The 27,924-nt window shown below is 39.0% G+C and overlaps 1 protein-coding gene across 6 annotated transcripts in view; it reads right to left on the bottom strand.

The window, feature by feature from the left end:
• Sorcs1 (sortilin related VPS10 domain containing receptor 1) overlaps positions 1–27,924 on the bottom strand; it is a 533,290-nt gene that overhangs the window by 338,281 nt on the left and 167,085 nt on the right. For all 6 annotated transcript variants that reach the window (XM_028874638.2, XM_028874643.2, XM_028874641.2 and 3 more), the window contains exon 2: positions 1,876–1,943. In XM_028874638.2, coding sequence (XP_028730471.1) covers positions 1,876–1,943 — 68 coding nt within the window. The remainder of the gene's footprint in view (positions 1–1,875; positions 1,944–27,924) is intronic.

Genomic DNA, 27,924 nt, shown 5'->3' with positions numbered 1-27,924 from the left:
CATTAATTGGGTACAATAGTAGCTTGTCATCCCTGTCTCATAGATCCAAAGAGCTGTAAGTCCTAAGGACATCAGTACAAGGTCAACTGCCTCTTGGCCCCCACTTACTCCAATACCCAGAGGGCATCTGACACTTGACTCTTTTGATCATTCAGCTGGTAGAACCTTCAAACAATAAGCCTCAACTGACAGTTTGGATCTGGTTGTTGGACATTTCTCAATTGCTTAGTTTTTTTGAAGTAGAAAAATATGCTGATAAGTATCTCAGTACTTAAAAAAATACTACTCGTTTATATAATATATATATATACATATATATATACTAATTATTAGTTTATGTGTGTGTATGTGTTTGATTCTGTGTGTAGAAGGGGATGAACATGCACATGTATCCCTGTGCTGTGTGGACAACAGAGATCAACTTACTGGATGCATCCTTGATCGCTCTCCACCTTATTTTTTAAAATAGTTTTTCACTGTACCTGGAGCTGACTTATTTGGCTAGTCTGGGTGGCTACCAAGCTCCAGTAATGCCCCTGTCTCTGCCTCTCCAGCACTGTGATGGTGGGTGTCATTTTTATTTCCTTAACCTCTTTCCCTCAGATTGGAAAACACACTCTTAATATGTCTCATCAGAGAAAAAGAAGCATGCTGACATTGGGTTTTAGTGGTCTATCACCACCTTCTCCTGTGTAGTTCTGTGTATTTCCCACAGTGTAGATAGACCTTTCTCTGCTAATGCCCTCTGCGTCTCTGAGAAAAAGCTGCATGTCTCTTGTCTAATGTACAGTCTGCACTGTTTATGACAGATGCATGGTATGGACTTTTATTCTTGTGAATGCACATACACTAGAAAAAAAAACTGTCAGGAGATATAAACTTACTGAGTCATGAACATTCTGATCAAGGTTTACTGAGTTTAAATAACGCACTAGGCACTGGGCACTTAATGTGCTAAAGAACTTCATGATTATCAAGTCACCAACCCAAACGCCCATGCTTTCGGTGCACTGCTGAGCACTAGCCCTGACCTACCCCTCGACTGCATCTAGACAAAGTTCCATCCATCGTCTCTGGGATTACCAGATGAGATGGCAATAACCATTCAGAGACAGTGCTGTCCTGGATTCCAGAGGCTGGTGGGGGCATGACCGTCTGAAATAGGCTGGTGGGAAGGGCAGAATTTAGATTAACAAGAATCAGGCACTATTTTAAAAAAAACCAAATAAACAGTAAATAAATAGACTGTATTGGTTTACTGAGGATTTTTTTTAATTCAGACCAATAGCACCAATATAAATATATATATATATATATTTGTTCATGAGATATTCTCCCCCTAAATGATTTGTATACATTCATTTGACACAGTATTTTTTTCACACAATTTGTATGTGTATAAAGTACAGCATGCAGCCCTGAGATAAAGGTGTATATGCATAACAAATGTCTGTGTGCCCACTTATGCGCTGCTAGGGAGCTGCAGGACCATGGACAGCAAACTGTGAAATCCTTGCACCTGAGGGGAGGCTGGCTCCTGCACATTTAGAGACTGGGGTAAGGCCTTCTACAACACAAAGCCCAATCCCTTTCTTTTCATTAGTTCCCAGATCAGTGAGAACTATGGAATTCAAAATACATTAGCACCTCAGGAAGAGCAGAACACAACAGTCTCATTGACCAGGGAAAGAAGGCATTTCTCCTGCCTGCCAATAGACAAAGTCCATTGCATCTCTAAAGGAAACAGAACGAAATGAAAGAAAAGCATGCATATAACCAGAAACCTTCCCACCAGGAAATGAGACTTCAAGATACAGCACTGGCAGACACCAGGCTTAAACAACATAGTAATTATGGCCTAATTTATCTACGTACCTCCAAAGTGAGCTCTCAGTGATGCTCCCAAGGTTATAGTCATACAGCTTTGTCAAAATGAGAATCACCTGAAGGCAGAAGAAGAAATCATGGTTAGTCTCAAACAATTACAATCTCTTAGAACTAAAATGGCCCAAGGGAGGGCTTAGGATTCCTTTAATGGGCGCTTAACATAATTGAATAAATTGTTACTGCTTTTCTGTTGCAAAGGGCTAGCAGCCTGGTACTGATTTTCTTCGGCCAGCTTCCCTGTCCACCTTTCTCAGTGACACCCCACAGCCAGTTTTGTCCCATACATGCCTGTTTTGTCCATGTATGCCTTGCCCTGGTGGACTTAATGTTTTCCAGGAAGCTTACAAAACTGTCACATATGTACACTTCAAGTTATTCCCTGAGTATATTCAGGAAATGTCAGTGGTAAAGTTCCCACCTCCCATAGCTGGGCCACATGGTCCACCATCCTTGATTCCTGAACCTCAGTATGCCCATGTGATAGCGACAGTAGAGAACAAGATGCTAACTCCTGGGAACCATTACTATGAAGAGTGAAAATGGATCATGAGTACAAATTTCATATAAATTAGCATGGGTATCCTCAGCATTAGCTCCATGCCCTTCTTTGTGAGTTTGATTAATTATTTCTTTTGACTTCACAGTCAGATAGGAGCTACTACACCACAGATGAGCAAGGCAATGACATTGTAACTGTAATGGAGCAGTTCTGGAACACATGATCCCTGAGATTTATAAAGTTAGGTATGGAGAGGCCTCCAAACTAGGAACAGGTTCTGGGAAAGAATGTACCCCAAACAAATTCCCCTTAGCTTCACAGCAAAAGCCCCTTTGGTTTGTTACCTGTTTCCAGCCTCACTTAGAGAAAATGGAACTATTTAGTTCATTTGTTCAGAATGCAGGAAACATTAATTGATCATCCAGAATTTCCCTTCATGCCAGAAAAGAACCCAAACAGGACAGTGAAGCTTGGGGGTCTGTGATCCAATCAGTACTAAAACAAAACAAAACAAAAACTCAAAAAGAAAAGGGGAGTTTCAGAGACCCGAGCCTTGCTTTTCAGTGCTCCTGGCAGGCTTGTTCATCACAGCACATGGAGATGAGAGCGAGCATCACTGGTACCTGTAACCATGAATAGGCTCCACCTGATTTCATGGAGTACCCAAGCCCCAGGGCACCTGCTCCCAACCACTGCTCTTCCTCTGCCTGTTCACTCTTTGGACAAGAGGGAGGAATGCTCGGGGCTATTCATTGTTCTGTTCAGGGTGGTGTGCATGGCCTAGTCCTCGAACTTTATAGTCCCTGCTACAGTGTTTCAACTCAGCAAAAATCCATCCACATCAATGTCCTGGATGTTCTCTGAAGGCCTTGGGATCAATTATAGCCACAGCAAGCACACAAAGTTCTAACCTTGAATTCCGAGGCAGTGGCTGCCCAAGCGTGCTAAATCCTTCCAAATTCCAGGTTACTTGCACAGTGCCTCATTTAGAAGACAGGAGCATCAATGATCCTTAACATTTCACAGAAAGCCAAGTAGGACTCTTTTCTAGGAAATGGAGAGCTATATTACCCAGAAGACCAACAGAGATCCCTGCAGACCTGTCCTCTAAGGCTGCTATCTCCCAACCCACAGTATGAGCTGCCATCAATGATCTCTTCAAAACTCCCTTCTTCAGCAAGACATGAGCATGTGTGAGGTGTGGGGCACCCTATGGGTACATCAGATGGCATGCCTGTGGTGGGGCATATGCTTAACAGATCCTTGTGCCAATTAAGTCACTCTAAGTGCTAAATTTCAATCACAGCCAACCCAGGAATGCTGATCAGTGGCAGCAGGGTGGCTGTTTGTTTGAAGACAGAGAATGATGTTGCAACTCCACCTCACTGTGATTTTGCCAAATAGGTCCATAAATTCCCTACCAAGAAAATGGGGGTATGGGCAGAACGTATTTCTAGGTAGTTACTCTTATGACACAATGTAGCAATAAACTAAATAATGAAGTTCTGATGGCTAGGGGCCATATCTCCCATTCATGTGACAAGGGACTTCAGAGGTGCTCAGGAGTAGGAGCTCTTTAACCCAGTGTGAAATGGTGTGAGCCAGCCAGCCCACATACACAGTGATTGTTTAAGAGTTTCCCAGGGCAGGAGGGCACCAAAGTGGAAATCTATTCTCTGCTTCCTCTTGCTGGGGTAGGAAAACTGAAAACGCCAGTGATACGGTCCAGCAGTTTATCAACACTGCACAGGAGAGGCGTCCTTTCTAATGTTTCTCAGCATAGCTATTCAAACCAATCTAACCTTTTTGTTTTTAGAACCAGAGCGAGAAGAAAAGGTGAACTTCCAGCGTTCAGTGATGTGTTCAATCGATTATCTGAGGTCTCTCTTCCCTTCATTCTCACTTTTGGGTGTATGCATTACTCATTACCTCACTGCTAGACAGTTAACTGATGAGATACTATGTAGGAGCTGTTAAATTGTTTATTGGTGAGTTATTGCTCTCTTCTGATTAGTAGTGCTATTTAATAACACTCTCACATGTTAAAGGGGTCACAGCCCAAATCACTGCTCCAAAGTAAGGATAAGTTGAAAACCTAATTGTCTGCCTATCCTGGTACTATATCATCTTACAGCTTTTATATTTTCAAATGTTAAAGAAATCAACAAAACTGTGGTAAAACTTATTTAAATAATATATGACTGATCATTTATTTTCACTCCATAAATAATTTTCATGTATAGATTTTATTAGTTCAAGTATATGATATTCAACTACAAATTCAGTGGAAGCAAGAATATTGTCAGTTATGTGTGTGTCTGTGTGTGTTATATGCATGTTCCCATGTAGATGTGTGTATATGAGAGAGGAGGTTTTTACCTGCAAATATGCAATATCAAGTTTCTTGCTCTATCATTTTCCACCTAATGTTTTGAGATAGGATTTCTCACTAAAGCTGGAACTCACTGATTCTGCTGGATTGACTGGACAGTGACCTCCAGTGATGTGCTTATGTCTGCTTCCATGTGCTGAGGTTACAGATGCAAGCTACTACACCTTGTTTTGTCCTGGGTGTTGGGAATCAAAACTCAGGTCCTCATGCTTAAACAACTGGAACATTACTGATGGGACCATCTCCCTAGCCTCTATGAAGGCTATTTTGACAAACACACAACTATATGAAATAATGTCTGTACGCTTCCTATTTATTACTATATCTTGATTTCACTGTATAGTTACCCAAATACTCCTGATTAAAACAGTAAATACTAATCCAGATGACAACTTTCTTATATTCCACTCAGAATAACAGGATATTTTCGAGTATCTATGGCTATTCAAACTATATAATAATAATAATAATCCAAATTGCGGGCTGATAACCTCCACTTAACAAAATATCTACACTCTCAGCATGAAGTCATATCTGGAACTTTCCACAGTAGCAAATCAGAAGTGTCTTCCTAACCAGTCTCAGAACTGTTACCACATGAAATCTGTCAATCTGTCTTTTTTTTTTTTTTTTTTTGGTTTTTCTAGACAGGGTTTCTCTGTGTAGCTTTGCACCTTTCCTGGAACTCACTTTGGAGACCAGGCTGGCCTCGAACTCACAGAGATCCGCCTGCCTCTGCCTCCTGAGTGCTGGGATTAAAGGCATGCGCCACCACCAGCCCGGAGAAATCTGTCTCTTGCTGTGACTCTTTTTTATCTTTCTTTCTTTTTCTTTTCTTTTTTTTTTTTTTTTTTTTTTTTTTTTGGTCACATTCTTGCCTTACAAAACCCTACTTTGTTCATACTTAAAGAAAATGTAGCACCCACCTACTGAGCCATTGTGTGGCAGTCATCCATTCCTTAGTAGGCTGTATGGGAAAGGGTCATGTGTTTAAGGAAATGAGCAAAGGTTTTCTGCTTAGTGTAGAGATAAAGTCAGACCGGGACTCCAGTGCAGCCCTTTGTCCAGAGCCTTCCATACTCCTTATTGAATAATTCCATCAACACTGACCACTCATTCTTTTCCATAAAGATGAGAAATTATCACTGAGGACTTTGTGACAGAAAAATATCATTTCACTCCCTCAAAGCTCCAACCCTTTTCTGCTTTGTATTACAAAACAAAGCTTTTGTAGATATAAATAGAGACACTAGTATATGCATGACTATACAGACAGGTCCACTGTAAATTAGTAAAAGCCAGTAAAATACCTTTTGTACCAATATAGCTGGACAAGTGTTCTTTCTGAGTTTGCTTAAAATTAATTAATTTGGAAACATTGTTGGTTAATACACAGATATTCTCCATTAGGCAAATTATTAGCCACATAACAATTTTGAATATGACAGTATTTTTCATTGTTACCATAAAACATAATTTAGAAACAAAACTCTGAGCATTTATGGAGCCCTCAGATCAATTTCCTGGGAAAGCAATTCTGTCTGGCATGTGTTGGAAACATCTAAGTGCTAGAGAGCAGAGGATGAAAATTCATTGTTCACTGTCTAAACAGCAGCACTGGAATTTTCTGCTTCTTTTTATCAAGGAAAGAAATAGATTTCCCTAAGCATAAATTAAGCAATTTAACCCTACTGGAAGGAAAATAAAATGTTATGAGTATGTCATGCATTTATCATGACATTTGGCTTGGCCACTAACCTTGACATGCCTTCATCTGGGGGAAAATCTTAGAAAATGGGGACACACTACCATCTCTTACTTTCTGCCCCTGCACGCACTGTGCAATGCTCAACACTAAATGGAGCATATGTCCTACACCCTCTCCTGTAACTTCTCTGGGACCATTGTGGAAGACTGGGTAGAAACAGTGTAGTAGTCAGAGGTGGTCTTAGCTATAAGGCAACAGTGTCTATTGAACATAGCAGAACTGTTGTGGAATACTAGTTGAAGATGTGTTACATTGTTTTTCTGCTGTGGAACATTTATTTAATGATGCAAAGATGTGTTGCATTCTTTTATGTTGTCTTTGTTTAACTCTGTGAAGCTTTGTCACTTTGCCTGTATAAAACACTTGATTTGTCTAATAAAGAGTTGAACACCCAATAGCAAGGCAGGAGAAAGGGTAGGCAGAGATGGCAGGCAGAGAGAATAAATAGGAGAAACCTGGGAAGTGAAGATTGAGGAGTGAGAAACAGGAGAAATCTGGGAAGAGAAGATTGAGGAGCAAGAAAAGAAGAAGGAGAGGAAGAAATCAGGGGCCAGCCACCCAGCTACATAGCAAGCCACAAAGTAAGAAGTAAAGAAAGGTATACAGAATACAGAAAGTAAAAACCCAGAGGCAAAAAGTAGATGGGATTATTTAAGTTAAGAAAAGCTGGCTAAAAACAAGACTCAGTGTATTTATTTGGGAGTTAGAAGGTAGGCCCCAAAGAGTAAAGAGTAAAGAAAAACCAACAACACAGGACCCTTGCACATGTGAATTCCCAGCAGCTGGAACAGCATGCACAAAATGTGTCCAAACCTAAGCAAGACCAAAATCTCAACATGGAGAGGAGAGATAAGCATAAAGTTTCACCCCTAGGAAAGAAGCTATTGATAGTCATGGGCTGCTGGTAGAAGGGCAGTTTTCTTTAAAAGTAAAGCCCATGATAAGCCAACTACATGCCAGTGGAAGGCCATATATTTATAAAAAGTTGGGAAGCATATATTTGCCATGATGGTGGAGGTGGAGGGGAAAGATGACAAAGTTGGAGGGGTAGAAAAACAGGGGTGGATCTTGGAAGAGTTGGGGATAGAATGGCAAATACGATCAAAATGAGTTGTATTAAATTCTGAAAGAACTAGTATAATATTTATTAAAAATTAATAAAAAAATAAAAACATCAGAAAAGAAAATGGGGATATATCTATTTATTTTTTTCAATTGCCAATAATCTGTATTCTTTTTTTCTCTCTCTTTCTCTATGGATCCAACTATGGAAACTAATCTCAAGGGAAATGAACTGTGTCTCAGGCTCCTAAAGAGTGAGCAATCTGAGCCACAAGATCCTGAAGTCTCTTTCCCAATGTTCAGTAGCTCAATATCTGAATAATGCAGATGATGGCAGGATCTTAGTTTATAAAGTAACATAATTCAGGCTTGGATAGGCAGGTGTTTATGTAATTGTGGTACCTGAGGAGAACTTACAGAACTCAACCAAGCTAATGCTCATAATCTTTGTCTCCTGAGGTGGGCCTTTGTCTGCCTCTAGTGAGCCAGAACAGGCCTAACTTAAGATGACTGCAGGCTGGGATGAGATTGAAGTTAGTGAGCTCCCTCTCCCTCATCAGCTTCTAGTAGGCCTAGAGGCTTCTTCGCCATCTAGCTAAAAAGGCTCTCTATCTGCTTACTCTAACAGCTTGCTACAGAACATTTGGATGGATGCAAGACTGAAGCCAATACAGGGACCAAGAGCTATACAGAGTCTCAAGAGATCTGGAGTTTGAACGGCTAGATAAAAAATAGGTGTTCTGGTTTGGATTACTTTCTTTGTACTCCAAATTTAGCAAAAAGAAGCAAACTAACCATACTGCCTTCCTTTGAAATATGCATGTTCCAGATTGTGTCTTTGGTTCAGCAAGTATTTATCCAACTTTTCAACTTAGACATTTTTATTCATTGGGGGAGTTGTGAATCCTTTGAGAATCTGACCTGATAAAAATCTATGGGCATAAAATAATGAATAGAAGTTTAATGATGTCATTGATCTTTCCTGAATCCTAAGGGGGTAAGAAATTCAAGAATGAGAACTTATGTAATTTCAGGAACATAAGATCTTTGTTCAGAAGAAAGAACATTCAGCTTGAAAATTTTGCACATTTAACTTAATCAACATTCCGTGAGGCTTGCTAAAAGCCAGGAACAAAAAAAAAAATGTACTGTGAAGAAGCAGGAGGGGAAAGAGGGTTGTTACCAATCCCTAGAGACTCACAACCTGGAAGCCAGAAGAGAAAAAAAGTTGAAAATGCAGCAAAACACACCCCTACCTTTCAGAAAGCAAGCAAGAGAGGTGTCATCAGTGATGAACTTATAGAAGAGGAGACCTTCCCTGAGTGTCTGAGTGCCTGAATATAGCAGCTTTGAATTCAAGAAAGCTTTGGCAGAAAATGCAGGTTTACCTAGTAGGAGTGCACAGAATACCAGCCAGAACTGGGAGACAGGCTTTGGCTCCTCTTGGGGATCCTTAAGCATTAGCTTGGATGTGCTCTTTACTGGAAAGGGAAAGAGTACACCAGCTTTGGAGTTCTGAGCTAGCCACAATACCCAAGAGATCGCCTTTAGCACAAAAGCCATATCCCTACAATCCACCTAAAGGAGATTTTGTTATTTCTTATAGAAGGAGGCCCAGAGTTGGTGCAATTCCAGAAGTAACTGAGCATGTCAGTGACATCAGACCCAAGTGATGACCACTTGTCCTCTGCAACAAGACCAACCCTCTGTACCTCTTTATTTTCATATCTGCAGGCTGCCACAACACTTCCTCACTCTTAGATTTCACCACACCCAACAGATTAAAACAGGGCCTTTAGTATTCTATAATACATTTTCATTTTGTTGTTTTATTGGTTTTTAGTTACAGAGCTGACTAGATTTCCACTACTCTGACAAAATGCCCAATGTGATTACTATAATGCAGACAAATTTGGTTCTGCTCATAGGTTCCGAGGTTTCATTCCATGGTCAGTTGGTCTCACTATCTCTACTATCATGACAGTGAATTCATGGTGGAACAAAGCTGTTTACCTCATGGTAACCAGAAGTAAAAAGAGCAAAGGGGCCCGCATCTCAATACTCCCTTCAGAGACAAGAACCTTGATCTGCCATCCTTCCAACTAAGCCCCATCTCTTAAAGGCTATACCACCTTCTGCAGCAAAAAGGGCTGAGGCCAAACCTGTCATATATATGCCTTTGAGGATCCAAGCCATTAGAGAAAGGAAACCGCTTTTACCCAACTTCCTCCTAGCAAATTTCTTTTACCTTCACTGGTGAAGATAAAACTGCAAGCCCAAAGCATGGCTGTGATGGAAATTGAGCACCAGGTAGCTTTAGTTTATGTGGATTCTGCCAAAAAAGAAATTAACAGGAATAGCCACTTTCTAAGTAACATCTAGGGTGATGGAAATTGAGCACCAGGTAATTTTAGTTTATAGTTCTGTGGTATGAAGTGGATTCTGCCAACAAAGAAATGAACAGGAGTAGTCACTTTCTGAGTAACACTAGGATGCAATCTTTGGTGAACCACTTGAATGCCAAACACAACTCTCTTATCAATATCATCAATATTGAATGTTTATTCTATGTGCAAACAAATTTCAATATCAGTGATATTTTAAGTTATGATCTCACTTCTTCTTGATGAGGAAACTGAGGCCCAGAAAAGCTAAGTATCCTTAATCTAAACTGGTAATTGGGGAACAGGTTTAAGATGATATTCATGGTCCTAACCATTGTGTGCAACTGTCCACTGAGTATGACCACTGGTGGAGCTAAGCGGTAATCACTGATGTGCCCTCACTGTCTGCTTTGTCAAGATAATTTATCTAACACCGTACATTGTCACACATGGTGGCAGTCATAATTTCCATCTAATTTGCATGTGCTTTCCTTTACTCAATTCTAGAAAATGTATTTCTTTAATAGAATGGTATAAGATTATATCTTTATTGACTTCAAGATAATGGTATGTTAAGGTTTTGTTTTATTTTATTACTGTTGTGTGTGTGTCTGTGTGTTTTTGACCATGAGGATCAATGACAGGATCTTGCACATATCATATTACTTAACTACAACCCCAATGCTTTGAGTCATTTTAAACATAATTTTATCTTTAAACTTTTGGAACCCTAATTAAGTCCCCTCAGGAGTTGATCTTTCCATTTAACTTCCTGGAGAACTTGGCTGACAGCAGATCAAGGACTCCCAATGGTGAATGAATATAGTCTCTTTTGCAGATTCCAAGAGATTATTTTATGCTATCATTATCTTGGAAGATGTAAGTGAAGGTGTAATTACACATCGTTTGACTCATCAAAAGGAATAAGGATCAATAATGGTTAAATAGCATTAAGGTGCCCCAAAGGGGACATAACGGTTGTCACACACACACACACACACACACACACACACACACACACACTTAAAGGACTCGGTCAAAAGTAATCTAGTATATACAAGCACAGTTAGAGAACTAAAAATAGTACAAAGAATGAACTGAATGCAACAAGCACTTAACTTTTTTTTTTTTTTTTTGCCTCTGGAAATTATTTAATCCTCAAATGACCTTCATGTTTTGTGGCAGGCCCACACAATTTAGTGTAATGTTTATCTATGTAATATCCTCTGCATGACTCTGAAATTAAGCAAGTCAAACCACTACTACATCTCCTCTAGGGAACTCAAAAGACAAGACAACCCACAGTGATACTGTGGAGACAGGATTGTGTAGCTAGCTGAATGAACACAAGACACAGAGCAAGCCACAGCGTGTGAATAGCCCATGGGGGGAAGTGCAGAAACTTTGTCAGTAAATTTTCTGTGTTCTTTATATGAATTTGTTCCCCTGCTGAACTAGAGGTCATCTGTTGCTAAGACTTAAGGCAATAGTCCCACCCCCAACAGCTATAGAGGTATCCCAGATGGTATCACATGAGAAAAATCAGCCCTTGCTCAGGTCATACACACCCCTTCCAGCCTGCTGACTAGCAGGAGAAGATTTTTAATAACTGACAATTAGAACCTACTCCTAAAACAAGATCTTTATATTTAGCAAACAAACCCAAGCTTATCAAATCTGTTTGACCTATGTTGCTTTTTCAAAGAAATCTTTCAAAACAGAACATTAATGATGTTCCCCACATTGAGGAACGACTGAAAAGCATACTTTCCCTCCAAAATCTATTGATGTTACAGTACCAAGCAAGGTAATCTGGTGGTACCTAAGCACTGCATTTCTCCCTCCTCCTCTTGTGCTATTGAAGAATGAGACATAATGTCAAAACCATATGTACATGTCAAGAGAACAATGTGTGGTTGATATATTGTGCACCCTAATAAACTTACGTGGGGGTCAGAGAACAGAACAGCCACTACATTCAACATTGGTTTAGGCAGTGGTAGCACATGGCTTTAACCTAGCATTCAGGAGGCAGAGATCGGTCTGGATCTCTGTGAGTTCAAAGCCACACTGGGAAAAGTGAGGTATGGTGACACACACCTCTAATCCTAGTAAGTTATGGCAGGAAGCAGAAAGGTATATATAAGGAGTGAGGACCAGGAACTAGATCCTTTTAAGTTTTTAGCTTTTAGTAGCAGTTCAACTGAGATCAGCTCGGGTGAGGACTCAGAAGCTTTCAGTTTAAGGAAACAAGATCAGCTGAGGAATTGGCAAGGTGAGGTGGCTGTGGCTTGTTCTGTTTCCCTGATCTTTCAGCTATCACACCAATACCTGTCTCTGGGTTTGTTTTTATTAATAAGATCTTTTAAGATTTGTTCTACAATAATGTTAACTGCCTTATGTTCTCCTTTCTTCTCTTTGTGACTCATTCTACCCAAATGATATTCTATATAGCATTCTCTGCCTTGAGCCAAGATAAAGGAGATGCTAAAACAGATGATATTTGCCTTAAAAAAGAACCAAATATTTCCACAAGAACAAGTAAAAAAGAAAAGTGGTAAAACGAAGCAATTACACCGAATACAAAGAAAATGTATTTTTATAACAAGGTTTCTCTACACATGGATAATAATATGGAAAATAATTAAAAGCCAAAGATATCTAAAGCCAAATCTTGAAGACATAAAGATAATTTGGTCTAAAGAAGAAAGATAAACATAGGTAAGTTAATGTACTGTTTGGGGACTGTATTTCCTGAAAGCTGTGTGGACTAGTCTGCCCCAAACTACAAATTACACATCATGTCCTTGTTCCTCTGTTCCCTTACTGCTTAGAGGGAAGAGACATCATACTCAAAGTATCCTCCGTTATGTCAGTTCCTGCTCTTGGGGTGAGGGGAAGATGATACTCAATATACAACATGCATTTTTATGAAACTTTAAGAAATGAGTAAATTTTATAAAACTCGAGTCACTTGGCACATCGGCGCAAACCAGAGAATACAGGTCATTTTATACCCAAGACAATAAGAGAATATTCTTGAATCCTTTCTCTCTAAGAAGTAAAGAGAGACAGAGACATAGGGAGAGAGAAAGGCCAATTGCTTAAGTCAGAGGGGTATACACTGGACTTAATAGGAGAAGACAGAAGAGATGTGAGCGATGAGCGTATCCTCCCAACTTCCTGATGCAACGGTCTGAGAAAGACAGATTTCCTGGTTCTTAAATCATTCTCCAAAAGAATCATACTCTAAATATTAAGCCTCCTCTTGTGTAGCTCATACACAAAGCAAACAGGCCATTAGGCAGCAAACTGCATGTTAATGATGAAGGGGCACTCTGTTCCTTTGCTTCCTGTTACTAACATTTAACACCATGGGATGCAGCAAGCTTTCCTTCTCTCCTCCCCATCTTGGTTTTACACTGTCATTCATAGTTCTAAGGAGTCAATTCTAAAAGATACAATTTTCCAAAAATAGTACAGGAAGTAAATAAAAACATGCATATTATGATGATCCAAGTATCAGAATATGAATGGCATGAGGATATTGAAAATAATACTAGATCATATGTATATGTGAATATGCATCATATATATGTATATATACATACACACATAATGCCATACTTCTATTGTACTTTTATATGTACTTCTATTTGCTACAGAGTAAGAAAAGAAAAGCATCAAGAATAAAACATCAGAGATTAGTCAAATCAGATGAAGTCCCAACATTCCCTTTCATACGGGAAAAACTGAAGGTGAGAAAGGTAGAAAATACTGCAGGCACTTGTAAACAATACTCAATACAATAGCAACTGATTTGTTCACTAGATGTTTTGTTTGCTTTTTCTGAGTACATAAGGTATTGTGGGGCACAGCTGGTCTAAAAGAAAATTCCTAGATTAAAATATCTGGCATGAAACTGAAATTTAAACAAAATCGCTTTATCTATATGAGTGTTGGCAAGAGTGTATGTATGTGTACTAGGTCCATGCAGTTTCCAGAGGCCAAAGAGGGCACAGGATCCCCTGGAACTGGAGTTAAAGATGGTTGAAATCAAACTAGTGGGAACTCATGAAATTTAGAACAATACCTATGAAGCCTCCACAGGGCTGGACTAGGACCTCTGCATAAGTGAGACAGTTGTGTAGCTTGATCTGCTTAAGGGGCCCTGGCAGTAGGATCAGGATCCACCTCTGATGCATCACCTGGCTTTCTGAAACCCACTGCCTATGGTGGGACACGTCACATAGGCTTGAGACACAGGGAGGGGCTTGGACTGGTCTCTATTGAATGTACCAGGCTTTGCTGACTCCCCATGGGAGGTTTTAACTTCTTGTAAGAGGAAATGAGGGGTGGGTTGATGGGGGGGGGGGGAGGCTGGAGGGTGGGAGGAGGGAAGAGGGGGGTCTGTGATTGCTAAAAATATAAATGAAAATAAGAAAGGAAACCTTATTTTTGTATTTTAATTTTGACATAAATTTTTAAGTAATTTTAACTCCTCTTTTATTTTATGGACATTTATATATTAAACACATTTCTCAATTCCTGTCTTTAAAAAAAAAGATGATTGTGAGCTACCGTGTGGATACTGGGAAGCAATACTGAGTCCTCTGCTTTTCATTGAGGAGCTATCTCTTCAGCTCCTTAAATAATAGCTTGACATGTCAAGTAAAATATATTAAAAAAAAACTCATAGAAGTGAAGCAATTCTAACATATTCTTCATCCTTTAGTCACAGAACCAAAATATATACGATTCTAATTCTAAATTTTTATAATGGCATGGGTAATGATTGATATAAAAATTGGCATGTTTTTATTCTTTTAAAAGACACAAACCAATTTTTTTTAAAAGATTGGAAAGACTACCTGAGTATGACATTTGGCAAATGATGTAAGTCATATTTTAGGAAGATCCAGCTACTGAATGAGGGATATCTAAAGGATAATCTTCATATGCTATGTGCTGATTTGGTACATAAATGAGGAGGTTGTATGTATAAGAATGGGGACAGATTTGATTTGTGACATTGGGAGAAACAGATAGGTCTATAACAGCACTATATAGCATCACTCATAGACAAGAGATTTTCTGGGGACACAGTGATAGTGTTTTAGGACTCCAAAGAAAATGATACAAAATGAAGAATAAAATGAATTCCCAGAATGAATGTTTACTTCAACAATAGTTAGACCAGAAGTGATTATAGTTCTTTAATAATTCATATTTTCTCTTCTGAAAAGCCTTCAGGAGGAATAGCAGAAGTGAGTAAATAGAAATATTCTGCTGGCAGGCAGCTTCCCTGTCCCACCTGGAACAATCTACAGTTCCCAAACTCCAGCATTCACAAAACCCTTTGCCCATGGAGACTCTGAATCTTAAACTTCATTAGCTCTACTGTAAATTCACCTTCAGACAGGATTTCCCATTCGATGCTCATTAAGCCTTTTGCAGTCCTACGCTATGAATCAGGCAACATGGACTTGAGCCCAGACTCGGCTGTAAACACCATGGCACTGACGAAGTCAATATGCCTTTTCAGGCTTGCATTTTCTCCATGGTTACATTGTGCTCACTGGGACCTCTTCCTCCTGGAAAAGCAGTCAGTGCTAAATGCCTTTGACTTGCTCTAATCTTCAGAGTTCTTAGTATTCATCCTGCTGAACACTCTGTGTCTTCCTTAACTCTATAATCCCCTTGTCCCCTCCAAATATCACCAATCCTTAAGTTCCATGATGATCCAACTTCATTCAAGCTTTAGAAATACCAGTTTTCAGGATGCTCTGGGGACAGTGCCCACAGCTCTACTTGCTTCTCTCATGTCATCCTTTATGCCGCTGCCACCAGTTTTAAAAAAAAAAATGAAACATTACCACATTTCTCCATCTTTTCAAATGATTGGGGCTTTACACTAATGCTATGTTTCAAATTTTAGAAAACAGCTGACTCAGACACAATCTGGATCTTACCCTCATGTTTAAGTCAGCATCATGCCAAATTCTCTTTACTGTCTCTATTACAGGTGAACTTAAAATATCTCCCTCCTGCCCTTGAGTGTCAGTGTTTGTCAATGATCTGACAGGCCGAAGGCTTTTCTATCAGGGCTGAACTTTTCGAGGAATTCACAACATGTTCCAATTACATAGCAATTGCTGCAGCCAACCTCTAGAGTTGAGTGGAATTAGGAAACATCCGGTAACTGCATGACAAGACCATTGCTGTTTCATCAAATTCCACCTTCAGGAATGGTACTCCAAACGCCTAGGATTTCCTCTTGAAAGCTGAGACTGATTAAAAGATTAAATGCCAAAGATAATTCAATGCCACATATCTCTTTTGTGAGGGACAAGTGGTTGTAAAACATGTCTATGATCCCATCCAAAGGTTTATTGATTTCTCTGTCCTTTAATTCAAGAGTATTAGCTTTCATGCACAAATCTGCAAGGTTCCTGAAGGTTGGCAGGGACACTGCCGAGAACTGTAATCATTCAGTGAGTTTCTTCTATGTAGGAAAGGACAGCCCTGGATGAATAAAAACACATCAGGGTACAGATGTGGAATTAAATTTCAATCCGGAGTCTTTCATCTTTTTTCTATGAAATCCTCAAAGTCTCCTGCTCTGTGTAATGGGGAGAAGGCCAAAGTATGTGCACAGTGCCCAGGTGGTGCTTTTCAGTGGTTGACAGAACTCAATTGGTAACAGAATAAACCTTGGTATCCAGCTAAGACCTTAGTTAATTCACTTAACCTTCATCACTTCTTATTAAATACTCATTGATGACATTACAGTCCCCTTTACTATCTGAACTGTATCACTAATTCATTCAGTATTTTTGTATCTTAAAACTTTTGAGTAAGAATCTGTATTGTTATTCCTCAGCTACTCAAGACTTTGTTTCTTACTCCCTCCTTCCTTCACCTAGATTTGCTAAGTAGAACATAGCAGAAGTGGGATTTGAACTTCCACAATCAGACTAACTTCAAATGTGTATCAGTCAAACTATGTTCGTCTTTTTGAGGAGAGAAAGGCAAGAGCTTAAAAATTTCAAAGTATACTTGTTTTCAAACAGCAAAATGCTGGACTCTGTCTCTCTCTGTGTCTCTCTGTTCTTTCTGTTCTGGTCTTTTGTTCTTTCCTTTTTGATTCAACTTAAACCCTGGCCCTCTAATGTTGATCTAACTTCTTAGGTGCACTGACCACACCATACTCTTTGTTCTGCTAAGTGCTATCAGGAATGCAAATGAAATAAATACCTGTTCTCCTAACACATTCTAGCCAGGTGGAACCCCAGGGCACAGTTTTTTTGTTTTGTTTTTTTTTTCTTCTGTTTTCTTTTTCTTTTTTTTTTTTAATTTTATTTTACAATACAATTCATTTCTACATATCAGCCACGGATTCCCTTGTTCTCTCCCCTCCCCTTCCCCCAGCCCACCCCCATTCCCACCTCCTCCAAGGCAAAGCCTCCCCAAGGACTGAGATCAACCTGGTAGACTCAGTCCAGGCAGGTCCAGTCCCCTCCTCCCAGGCCGAGCCTAGTGACCCTCCATAAGCCCAAGGTTTCAAACAGCCAACTCATGCAATAAGCACAGGACCCGGTCCCACTGCCTGGATGCCTCCCAAACAGATCAAGGCAATCAACTGTCTCACCCATTTCAGAGGGCCTGATCCAATTGGGGGCCCCTCAGTCATTGGTTCATAGTTCATGAGTTTCCATTCGTTTGGCTATTTGTCCCTGTGCTTTATCCAACCTTGGTTTCAACAATTCTCGCTCATATAAACCCTCCTCTTTCTCGCTAATTAGACCCCCGGAGTTCCACCTGGGGCCTAGCTGTGGATCTCTGCATCCAGATCCCTCAGTCGCTGGATGGGGTTTCTAGCACAACTATTAGGGTGTTTGGCCATCCCATCACCAGAGTAGGTCAGTTCGGGCTGTCTCTCGACCATTGCCAGCAGTCTATTGTGGGGGTATCTTTGTGGATTTCTGTGGGCCTCTTTAGCACTTTGCTTCTTCCTATTCTCATGTGGTCTTCATTTACCATGGTCTCCTATTCCTTATTCTCCCTCTCTGTTTTTGATCCAGCTGGGAGATCCCGCTCCCCCAAGCTCTCTTTCCCTCGACTCTTGCCCTTCATTACCCCCACTCATGTCCAGGCTGTTCATGTAGATCTCATCCATTTCTTGGTCATTGGGCGATCCCCATGTCTTTCTTGGGGTCCTGTTTTCCAGGTAGCTCCCTGGTGATGTGAGTAGCAGTCCAGTCATCCTTGTTCCACATCTAGTATCTTCCTATGAGTGAGTACATACCATGTTTGTCTTTCTGAGTCTAGGTTACCTCACTCAGGATGATTTTTTTCTAGATCCATCCATTTGCCTGAAAACCTCATGATGTCATTGTTTTTCTCTGCTGAGTAGTATTCCATTGTGTATATGTACCACATACAGTTTTAACATGAATGATTTAGAGACTGTGCAAGTCTTCAGAACCAAGGAAATAAAGACAAAGGAACAGTCCCCAGGTAAATGTGGGTAGAGCTCTTTCAAGCTCAGCTCTTGTAACAATCTTGGAACTTTACTCACAATGTATCTTTAGATCCATTCCACAAGCTATGAATCTGTGTGCATGGGTTTGGGGCTCAGGTGGTACATATTTAAACCTAGATTTTCTTGACTTCTGATGTGGAAGCAGACAATGGGCTGTGTTATGAGTTCAAAGACCTTGATAGGGGTATATCTCTGCATTGCATTCTTTGTGACCTCTGTAGATGTGACAGGGAACATCCCACCTCCTGCAGTGCCCATCAGCAAGCACAATCTATGGAGGAGTCCTACTTAGAAAAAAACAGTGTAAAATCTGCTGAGAATCCACAACCCAACCATCCATTTGCTCCTCTGCTAACAGGAGATTTCATGCATTGAATATCACCCCTGGTCTCTGGCTCAAACACAGAGGACAATGCTTCCGGAAGGAGAGTCAAGGGAGCACCTCCATGCTGCCCTGGAAATCAGCTGCAGAAGAGAACTATGTCACCACTGCTTCTCATACTTTGTAAGCCTTCAATTCTAAATCAACATCAGTGAAATTTACAAACCCAACATTCTGTCTGTTCCTGGAAATGCAAATCTCCCAGGAAAGATCTCATTGCTTCCTGGGCCTGTGACAGGGACTTTGCCATAGTGAAAGAAAATTGAGAAGAGGAGCAGTAGGATTCTTCATGTTGAACAGGTGCACCAAGGGGTCCTTGTCCTCAGTTGGAGGGCACCAGTAAGTGGCTCACAAAGTGACTATGGGCAGAGGAAGCAGGCAGATCTGCTAGAACCATCTACCTCCGCAGGAGGTTGTAGGGGAAAAAGAAATCTATTTTCTTGAAAATGGGACTTTTTATGTTACCACCTTCCCTCCCCGCCCTTCTTTTAAACTGTCCAAGATTAATGTGGCAAAAATAAAATGCCCTACAGGCTGCTTATTTTGACGCTTACTACAGCACATAAAAGTAAAGAATTAGCATGGAATGAATAATTTATTTAGCTCTTTACTGTTGTTTTAAACAAATCACTTCCATGAAGGCAATGTGTATTCAAGCAATAAATCACTGTTTAGCACACTGTCATGAAGAAAAGATAACAGTTGGCAGAATTATTGAATGACAGTGCCTGGCAGAGTGGCAGGTACAATATAGATAAAGGTTAAGAACTTATGTGACAGATTTCACTTGTATGTGGAGGAGGAAGATAGGCTATAGAGTGTGAAACCATTTCCTTTACTCTAAAGGGCTAAGTGAGCAACTATTACTTGGAGAAACCAGGTGTTCTCCCAGCCTGCCTTCAAGGACTAAGTGTCATAACCAGCAGCAAATGCAACTCATATACCCTTTAAAAGGTTCCATCATCAGGGCTCACTCTTGCTCTGTCTGTCTTGTCCGTCTGTCTGCTTGCCTGTCTCATCTATCTACTTATCTATCTACTTATCTATCTATCTATCTATCTATCTATCTATCTATCTATCTAGTCCTTGTTTCAAGATGGCCTTTCAGCCCACCTCAACTGCAATAAATGTCTTGAGTGAAATTTTGTTGTGTGTTGTGAACTCTAGGAAATACCTTGGCCTTCATCTGCCAAGGTATTTTGCTGCATAAACACTAACACTTGTGACATCATACCTGGTATTTTGATGAGCATAGTATAAGGTCAATGTATAGAAAATGATGTAATATTTGCTTAGTGGGTATATGAAAAGGTTTCACTCGGATGGTATCATTGTACCCAATGTTACTCAGTCAAGGGGCTAGGAAAGAAGAGGAAAGATTGCCCATAGAAGTATGCATGGGAGACTACAAATGTGAAGCTGTCATGATCTTTTCCTGGGAAGACATGAATGGATGTCTATTGACCACAGAGAGGCAACAACGGTAGGCCAAAGAAATTACTCCACCCATTCTAACTTACTAAAAGAATGAGTTTATTGAGGTTACTTACTGGAGTTTGTGTAAAGAGGAACTTACAGGAGCATGGACAACTTAAACACACATATATTTACCAAAAAAGCTCACTCAAACATGGGTAAAAGCCACAAAACTGTATCCCTGAAACTCCTCGTACAACTTGCTTTCAAGCAACGCTACTGGTGGGCAAGTCTCTCTTCCTAGCCACTATCACTGCTGATGTTAACCTGGGAAAGGGCCTTGTAAATCTTGTTTCAGGAGCTTCCCTGTTAAGGACCGGTTCAGTTCTGAAGAAATGGCTACACAGCAGAACCATATTAATGGTGGGCATAGAGTAACTATGTTGATACTGGACAAATCAGTGAAGTCGGACATGAAGTGAGAGAAGAATGGCAGGAGACACTTAAAGAGGATTAGCAGAGATCCAGCATGACTCCCATGGGCCCCAGACACTGTGAACTGGATAAGCCCCAGACTCCAGAATCCAAAGTAGTAGTAGTCGGTCTCCAAAATAAGACTGTTGAAACTGCTACTTGTAGACATTGCTAATAACTAAATACATCTGCATCAAAACAATAGTGAGGAAAACTGAATCATGTCAAAGAGGGAATGACCTTGACTCTCTTATTATAATAATAATGTAAAACAGGGAAATAGGTATGAAAAATTCCTAAGGTGAAATTCCTTATTAGGTCTCCTCAAAGAAGAAACAAAACAGTTCCCATAGGAACAAATGTCTACAGAGCACAAATTCTAAAATGCTTTTTTTTATGCTCCAATGACACACATATAATTTGAGATCTTATGCCATCACTCTTGATGATGACAAACAATTATTGCAAGCTGGTGAGCTGTTCATTTCTTGGTTTCAAACTCAGGAGTAAGAGCAAAATATCCCATTTGTAGCTAGAGTTTTCCTGCCTTGCCAACAGTCAGGACAAATCTCTGTCACCCACCAGTCCCACAGCCACTCAGACCCAAACAAGTAAACACAGAGACTTATATTGCTTACAAACTGTATGGCTGTGGCAGGCTTTTTGCTAACTGTTTTTATATCTTAAATTAACCCATTTCTACAAATCTATACTTTGCCACGTGGCTCGTAGCTTACCAGCATCTTTACATGCTGCTTGTCCTGGTGATGGCTGGCAGTGACTCCTTCTGCCTTCCTGTTCTTTCTTTTCTCCTCTCTGTTAGTCCCACCTATACTTCCTGCCTAGCCACTGGCCAATCAGTATTTTATTTATTGACCAATCAGAGCAACAGATTTGCCATACAGAACATCCCACAGCACCCATTCTATTGACAACATTGGAAAGATGAAAGATCATTCCATTTCCCATTGGTCCAAACAATAGCAACAGGAGTATATCACCCTCACGGAGTTTAAAGAATCAGCATTTTCCAATGTTACCTTAGAGGGTTTACATTAAGAATAACATTTCTATGTTGGGTAGTTTTGAACTTGCCAAACTCATGCTTGAAGCTGAAAACAAAACTTTTAGCTCATAGAATGAAGAGGACACAGACTTAGAAGTACCATGAGTTTTGTACTTTACATCACTTTGATGTTACATGCACTTATTTTTTAAATTCTCATGGCATAAGCATTTTTTCAAGCTCAAAGAAAAAACTCAAGTTTCTGTTGGCTACCAGTCAAGAAGAAATGTTTCATCCCCATGCAGAAATTAATCAAGGAACAACTATCTATTGAATGCTTACTATGTTCAAGGGTGAGCTAGCAATCCCTGTGGGAGGAAAACAGATGCATGCAATGTCATTTCTGACCCTTTGGAATTTACAATGTAGGTATAATCTAATTGTTACTCTCCTCCATAGAAACAGTGCAGGATTATCTTCCCATTCAATATGGAAGCCAGGATTCCAGGGTTCTTCTTTCTTTCTTTTTTAATAACAAAGTTCTCCTCCCCAGTTTTAGCTGTTCGCATTTCTTATAGTCCTGAATCCTGCAATTTCAACTTCCTAATTTTAGAACTATGATGGATAAAGAGTGTATTATTGGATCTACTTTTAAAAGGCAACTACTAGTTTTAAATATTTTACATTGGATTGGATTTTTGTATATTGTATACAAATTGTGTGTATGGCTACAAATTTGAGATTGATTTTGTTAGAAAATACTGTACATGTTTCTAATCTTATTCAAGGTATTGTACCTATACAGTTCATTTAACAATGCAATGCAAATTGCTAGTCCTTGAAAGTTATTATCACCAACTAATTAGGATATAAAGAAATGTAAATTAGTAGTTGTCATTGCAATCAAACTTGTAGTCATATTAGATATGTTTTCAAGGTCAAGTAGAAATATGTTTTAGATAGACAGGTCATCTTCAAACACTTCAGAGATCTGCAGAATATGGCATTTAAGATGTTTTAAAAGCATATTTTTTTTTTCTATTTTTATGACAATGAGACATGTCTGCTCCTGGAAGCACCAATCAACTTCAGAAAAAAATATGGACATTGAAGAAACCTCATATAGAGTTTACTTTCATTGTGGCAAAAGTTAGCCACTGGGCAAAAAAAAAATGCCCTTATCTTGACTGCTGACAGTATGCTGTCTGTCCAAAATGAACAAGCAGGACACAAAAGAAAGGACTGCCAATCCTTGCCAAGACAAGGTAGGAAGGCGCTTTAGAAAATCTTGCTTCACATATGAGTCTGTCAGATATGCTAAGCCTGTAGGCCAAAGAATGGATGCCCCATTGTTACAGAGGAACCTTGGGTGACTGTGCAGGAAGCTGGCTGTTTCTGTCATAAATCACTTTTTTTGGGGGGGAAGTTTCTTATTTGCACTTCCTGTTTTACTAGGTAATATTATTTCCTTCTTGGTGTCTGAGGGAATTGAAGATTAGATAGTTATAGTTTTCCTTGTTAAGAAATTCAGAAAAGAAACTCACTAAGAGGTGTAAAGTGTGTTAATTTGAAAGACATCACAGTTTAGGATAGAAAGCGAATTAGGTACATTTTGGACTCACCAAACTAGGATAGATTTGCAATATTTTCATTTAATTTGTAAATGAAAATGGACTAGACATTGTTAATGTATTTATTTCCTGTACACATTGTATATAGTTATTGTACTTATTGTATATAGTTTTTTTATATTAGTTATAACTTTTATTTTAGACAAAAAAGGGAAAGGTGATGATATTTTACTTGTGAATCCCAATAAAGCTTATCTGGGGATCAGAGAAAAAAGCCAGCCACCATATTAAACATAGAGGTCAGGCAGTGGTAGCACATGCCTTTAATTCTAGCATCCAAGAGGCAGAGATTCATTCAGATTTCTATGAATTCAAGGCCATACTGGGAACAGAGCCAGGCGTGGTGGCACATCTCTTTAATTCCCAGTACTAGTTAACCATAGAGGTCTAGAGGTCTGTACAGACAGACAGGAAGTGATAGAGCTGGGCAGAAAGAGGAAGTGATGTAGCTGGTCAGAGAGAGGAAGTAAGAGGGCAGGGACAGAAACGCATATAGGCATGAGTATACAGGAAGAAGCTCTCTCTAGAGGCTGAGGAGTTGGTGAGTTGAGGTTGGCTGTGGTTCATCCTATTCCTCTGATCTCTTCATCCCAATATCTGGCTCTGGGTTTTTTGTTAATAGGACCATTTAGCAAATCGTGCTGCAGAACTATTATGAAGTTTTTGAACCATGGGGTCTTGTAAAATTTAAATACCCTGCTCAAGTGTCAGCTCCTCTGGGAAGCCTTCCTTACTTCCCTGGATTAGGTTCCTTCCCTATCTTAAATTTAGCAGATGCTTCTGTTAAGTCTAGGGCACATTATTTTCATTAAGTGTTTCTTGTGTAATTCTTTCAATTGTAAATTTGTCTGCTGTTAAATTAAAAACAAACAAAAAAAAAAGCCTTTGCCAGTTAGCTCAAAATCTAATTAAAGAAATTGCCAGGATATTGTTAATAAATGAATGATAACACAAAAAGACATCCATGCTTTAAAATATGAATGCATATGAGAAAAATGAGTTTATTTGTACAATTTTATCATCAACCTTATCATGTGATAATTCTTTCTTTAGTAATAAGTTTAATCAGAATTATAAATGCCCACTGAATTGTTTAGGTCATATAGTGATGAGTACGAAATTTTATTGTACAATGGTGCTGTATTCTCAAATGTCACAGTTGGTGTTGGCATGGTACAGTTGTTTTGTCATTTAATCCAGTCTAGAGAATGTATTGTCATTTCAAAAAAAAAAAAATGAATAGGAAGACTGAGCAAGATTAGTTTCAATGTTCTCTAATGCCAGGCTGAGGAAGCCTTAGAAGTCTTTGTATGGATTTATACGGTAAATAAACACAATTAGTGAGTTTTGAGTTAGGGATGTGATAACTGGCAATACAGAGATTAATTTTATAGTTCTAAAAGTAAGGAATTAACAAGTGTTATAAAACTTCTTCCTTAAAAGATCGGATAGTAAACATTTTAGGTTTGTGGGCTACCAAATATTTGTGATAACTATTTTATTTCTTCAGTTCTGTTGCAAAAGCAACATATAGACAATTAGCTCACATTTATTTCAATAAAACTTCATTTTCAAAAACAGCATATTGTCTGTGTTTGGACGTCTTGCTGTAGTTTGCCAACTATTAGCATATTAAGTTTCTGACAGTGAAAGCAAACAAGCAAAACAGACATTCAGCAATCTATTTATTTGTAGTGGAAGTTTGAACTTTCTTTACAGAGTGATCAGAGTATAAATGGAGAGAAAATACCAAAATATGACAGAAAAGATGGCCAGTTGGATAGCACAGGGAAAACTGAGGAAGAGTGTATGCTAACTTTTAAGATTTGAGCAAGAGATCAGGAAGCAGATGCTATGAGAAGAAAACCACAATAACCCAAATGTTTTGTTTATCCTACACACTCTAGATTCTTGACATGTTTTCAAAACAAAGTAGATCAATTGCCATCAATTAAATATACTGAGAAAAATTTATTTCTCATAATAAACTATATTAAAACTCAAACATTGTAGGGCTCCCCCCTGCCTGAAGTCACACAGTCAGCTGAAGGGCTGCAGCAAGTTATCTCCACTTAGAGATAGCACCTCCATTTACTCCAGCAAACTCACTGGTATCTCTTGCAAGGTTCTGTCAGCAGTTGCATTTGTATACCCTGTTTTTAACATTCTGACTTTGAAACCAAACTTTCCCAACCTGGCGTCCTAACTCTGCCACTTTTACAGGACATAACCTCTGCAACCTTTAGTAACCTCAAGCTGAAGTTTAGAATATTGCCTGGTCTTATTTAATAGGATTATCCTGAGGATAAAGTGAGATAGTGTATTTAAATTTCTGCCCATAGTATTGCCTCACTTTTTTGATGTGATAATTACCATGAAGGGAGGTTGGAACCCAGAAACATTAGATGAATTTCCCAAATCCACATTGCCCATTCACAGAAGAACCAGTAAAATAACTTTTCTCAAGACTCCAGGCTTATTTTCAACATTTTGGATGTGTTTCACTACAAATACAATGTTGGAAACCTAATAAAAGTATGACTAAACTAGGAGGAGGATGTGGAAGAAACAAGTCAGAAATAATGACGGACTAATAGACTGAACCATTTCCATGAATGTCACCCAAATTCAGCACACAAGAATAAATATGTAAAGATCTTATATCTGCTTATTTTGTTGTCAAAATAATGTAAAGTAACACTAAAGATGATTTATCATTGGTAATAGAGTGCAAGACCTGAGATTTGAGACTTTTAGCTGTAGCTTATTGGAAAATAATGAAAGGCAGAAAGGCCAGCAAAAATGTGGCAAAGCTTCTACATCCTATTTATGAATTCTCTGTTTCCACTCTTGCAAAAGTGGAGAAAAGTGCCTAAGTCAGAAACTTCAACTAATTAGTTCTTTGTACTAAGTGACTGCAAATCAATGATGAGGAAACTTGCAACACTTCCACCCCAGCTGAGAAGATTTCTGACATTCGCTATCTATCACTTCTGCCTGGATATGACATTGCTGAGCTCTGTGTAAATAGTATCCAGTGCTCTAGGTAAATGCATTCTCTCCTTCTGCAACCTACAAGGAAATACACTGTGGGCAGCTGCTTATAATAAGCTTAAGCCCTCCCAAGATCCACAGTAATCCAAAGGTCATATTCTCTAAGCTGTTTATAGATTGCAATTTGTGAGGTTATGGTGTCACATGCTGTCAATAATTCAATGTGGAGAATTACAACTGCTAAGAGGTCATCAATGCTTCATTCTTCTTAACACTCATTCCCCTAAGAGTTCTAATTTATTTCATTTAAACTTGATTCATTGAACTTTGAGCTAAAGGTTTCATTTGTTTATGAGAAGGGGTGGAAGTCCATGGTGATAAAAATATAAGTAATTCCTTAACAAGTGTCAAGGGGTGGCATCAATCATAATGCCACAATTTAGATAGGGACGACTCAAAAATCCTGCTTTCCTGGAGTCCAGTGTTCTAGGAAAAGCATATATTTTCAGTATTTGAAGGCTTAAGAGCTACCTTTACTCCCAAACATAAATAAACAAGGTGGAGAAGTTTCTGAGAAGCCCTGAATACTGGAAATGAAAGGAGTTCTTTTCTATAAACAAGTATGGATTTGTGACTACTCAGCAATGCCTACAGTTGTCCCAAATTTTTTTTATTCAGAAAAACAATTAAATAGAAATTTGAATACAATTCTAGCTACTGAGTTTGTTGCACTTAAGTCTTTGGGGGAAATTATGAACTTATTTGAATACTTAATGACCATTATGGATGCTAGCTATATCACAATTAGTGAATAAGTATAAATAAAACCCAGAGTGACATTCCAATGTATTTAATTTTTAGTTAAGAGAATTATGTTAATTCAGAGATGCAGGTGATTTTCTAACACAAGCAATGCATGTTCAAAAAAGATATAAGAGAGAGAAGATGGACAAAATCACTCCACTTGTGTACTTAGGATCTTAGGCAATTTAGAAAGACTAGCTCACATTTTCATCTTGGAGAATTAAATCCTTATTCCTAACACTGGACTGAGCCATATAAAAATGCCAGTGCTCAGGGAAATGGCAAAACTACCAGAATAACTGTGGCCCATGACTACTCATTATTGTACCAGGAAGTTTGTAACTCACAATGTGTTTTAATGTTTATTTGTTCTGACTGTCTCTTCCTCCACATAAATTACCCCCTCCCCGACAACTGAATTCTTCTGAAGACTTTAAGGTTTAAAGGTTTTATGATGTCTTGAAAAAAAAAACATGCTAAAATCTAACCACCCAAAGCAATTTTTATCCCAAGACTCACAGAAACATACTAGCCCCAACATTTCTGTAGAGTTCCAAAACTCACGTTACCAAGAAGTAAATATCAGTACATAAGCCAAGATACAGAATTCATTTCTATAAGGCTTTAGGTAACTGGAAGTGGTCACATTTAACTAAAAGTTGCAGCATATTCTTGTATTG

The sequence above is a fragment of the Peromyscus leucopus genome, chromosome 1 (genome assembly GCF_004664715.2).
Source record: "Peromyscus leucopus breed LL Stock chromosome 1, UCI_PerLeu_2.1, whole genome shotgun sequence".
Taxonomy (NCBI): Eukaryota; Metazoa; Chordata; class Mammalia; order Rodentia; family Cricetidae; genus Peromyscus; species Peromyscus leucopus.
The sequence above is the reverse complement of the archived record's forward strand: the minus strand, read 5'-3'. Positions and strand labels throughout refer to the sequence as shown.